Source organism: Neophocaena asiaeorientalis, unplaced genomic scaffold (assembly GCF_003031525.2).
Source record: "Neophocaena asiaeorientalis asiaeorientalis breed wild unplaced genomic scaffold, Neophocaena_asiaeorientalis_V1.1 scaffold461, whole genome shotgun sequence".
NCBI classification, from domain to species: domain Eukaryota; kingdom Metazoa; phylum Chordata; class Mammalia; order Artiodactyla; family Phocoenidae; genus Neophocaena; species Neophocaena asiaeorientalis.
The window spans coordinates 2,924,993-2,926,206 of record NW_020173230.1 but is presented as its reverse complement, the minus strand read 5'-3'; the positions used below and the strand labels follow the sequence as shown (position 1 = coordinate 2,926,206).

Genomic DNA, 1,214 nt, shown 5'->3' with positions numbered 1-1,214 from the left:
GGGGGGGTGGGCGGGTCCGGGCCACATCCTGAAGTCATCTCCCTCTCCCTGGAGCTCTTCTCTCCGTGTACATTACCAGGGCCGGAGTCCTGGGTGTGCGGAACAGCACTAGTTTAGACGGCTAAGGATCAGAATTCGAGAGAACTGGGGGTTTTTTGGTGGCGGGGAAGGGGAAGCGCTTCTGGCGTGGCGGCTGGTCAACACAGGGGCACAAGGGAGCCGTGTGCGGCTACTATGGGGGGTGGGCCGGGAGCAGGAAGACGGAAGGCCCGAGTTCCGGAAAGAGGATGGGGTGGGGGCCGGAGAGCCAAGAGCACCGGAACCGGGAAGCCAAAGCCTGGGTCCCCGAGAGCAAAACCTCGAGCCCATTTGGCTTCCCCACCTCACCCCCGCCTCTAGGTGAGGCAGGACGTCCACTCCTCGGACCCGGAAACTATCCCCTCGCACACACCGCCCTTCCCGCCGGCCGCCGCTGCTCTGGGCTGCACGTGGACAGAGGGTCTTGGTGACTTGCGACCCCCGCTGCCTCCCTCCGCCAACAGGCCCCGGAGCCCCCATTCCTCGGGCGACTTCCCTGCGGCAGTGGTTGGGACTCCTTGGATCGCGACCAGCGCGCTCCCCGTGGCTCCGGACGGTCCCACCGCCCCCTAGTCACCTCCCTCTCTCCCCACAAATGCGCCCCCTCTCCGCGCCTTCTCCCTAAAGCCATTTCCAGCTGGTCTTCCTTCCGAGGCCGGCTAGCCCACCCGCCCAGGTAAGTGAGGGCCTCTGAGGACCGGAGGGAGAAAGAGCGGCTCACACCGAGGGCGGCCCCAAGGACCCCTGCAGGTGCAGCCCACGCCCCTCGGTTCCCCCTCCCCTCCCTCTTTGCACAGCCTACCATCCTGCAGCCTCCGGCTCTGCGCGTCCCTCTTCGGCCACCGTAGGCGCCAGCTCCACTCCCGTTCTTATCCTTTTGCTTCCTTCCCTCCCTCTCTCCTGAAGCCCCGCCCCGTCCGCCGCGGTTCAGAGAACCAAGGCTTTGCGTACTGCGCAGGCGCCAACGCTGCGGAGTGCGCGGGCGGGGCTGTAGGTGGAGAAGCGGAAGCCATGGCAACCAGGTCCTTGACTTCAGCTTTGAGTAGCCCTGTCGTCATGGTAACAAGGCTGTCTTGTGGGCTGGTTGGAGGATGGGGGAGGAGGACAATGAGGTCCTCGCGCTTTGGAACCTTGGG

The 1,214-nt window shown here is 65.6% G+C and overlaps 1 protein-coding gene across 2 annotated transcripts in view; it reads right to left on the bottom strand.

Moving 5' to 3' along the window:
* The window catches only part of AP1S1 (adaptor related protein complex 1 subunit sigma 1), a 6,246-nt gene extending 5,238 nt beyond the window's left edge, over positions 1–1,008 (bottom strand). For both annotated transcript variants that reach the window (XM_024745536.1, XM_024745535.1), the window contains exon 1: positions 881–1,008. In XM_024745536.1, coding sequence (XP_024601304.1) covers positions 881–883 — 3 coding nt within the window. In that variant the 5' untranslated portion in view covers positions 884–1,008. The remainder of the gene's footprint in view (positions 1–880) is intronic.
* Positions 1,009–1,214: the final 206 nt, after the last annotated feature.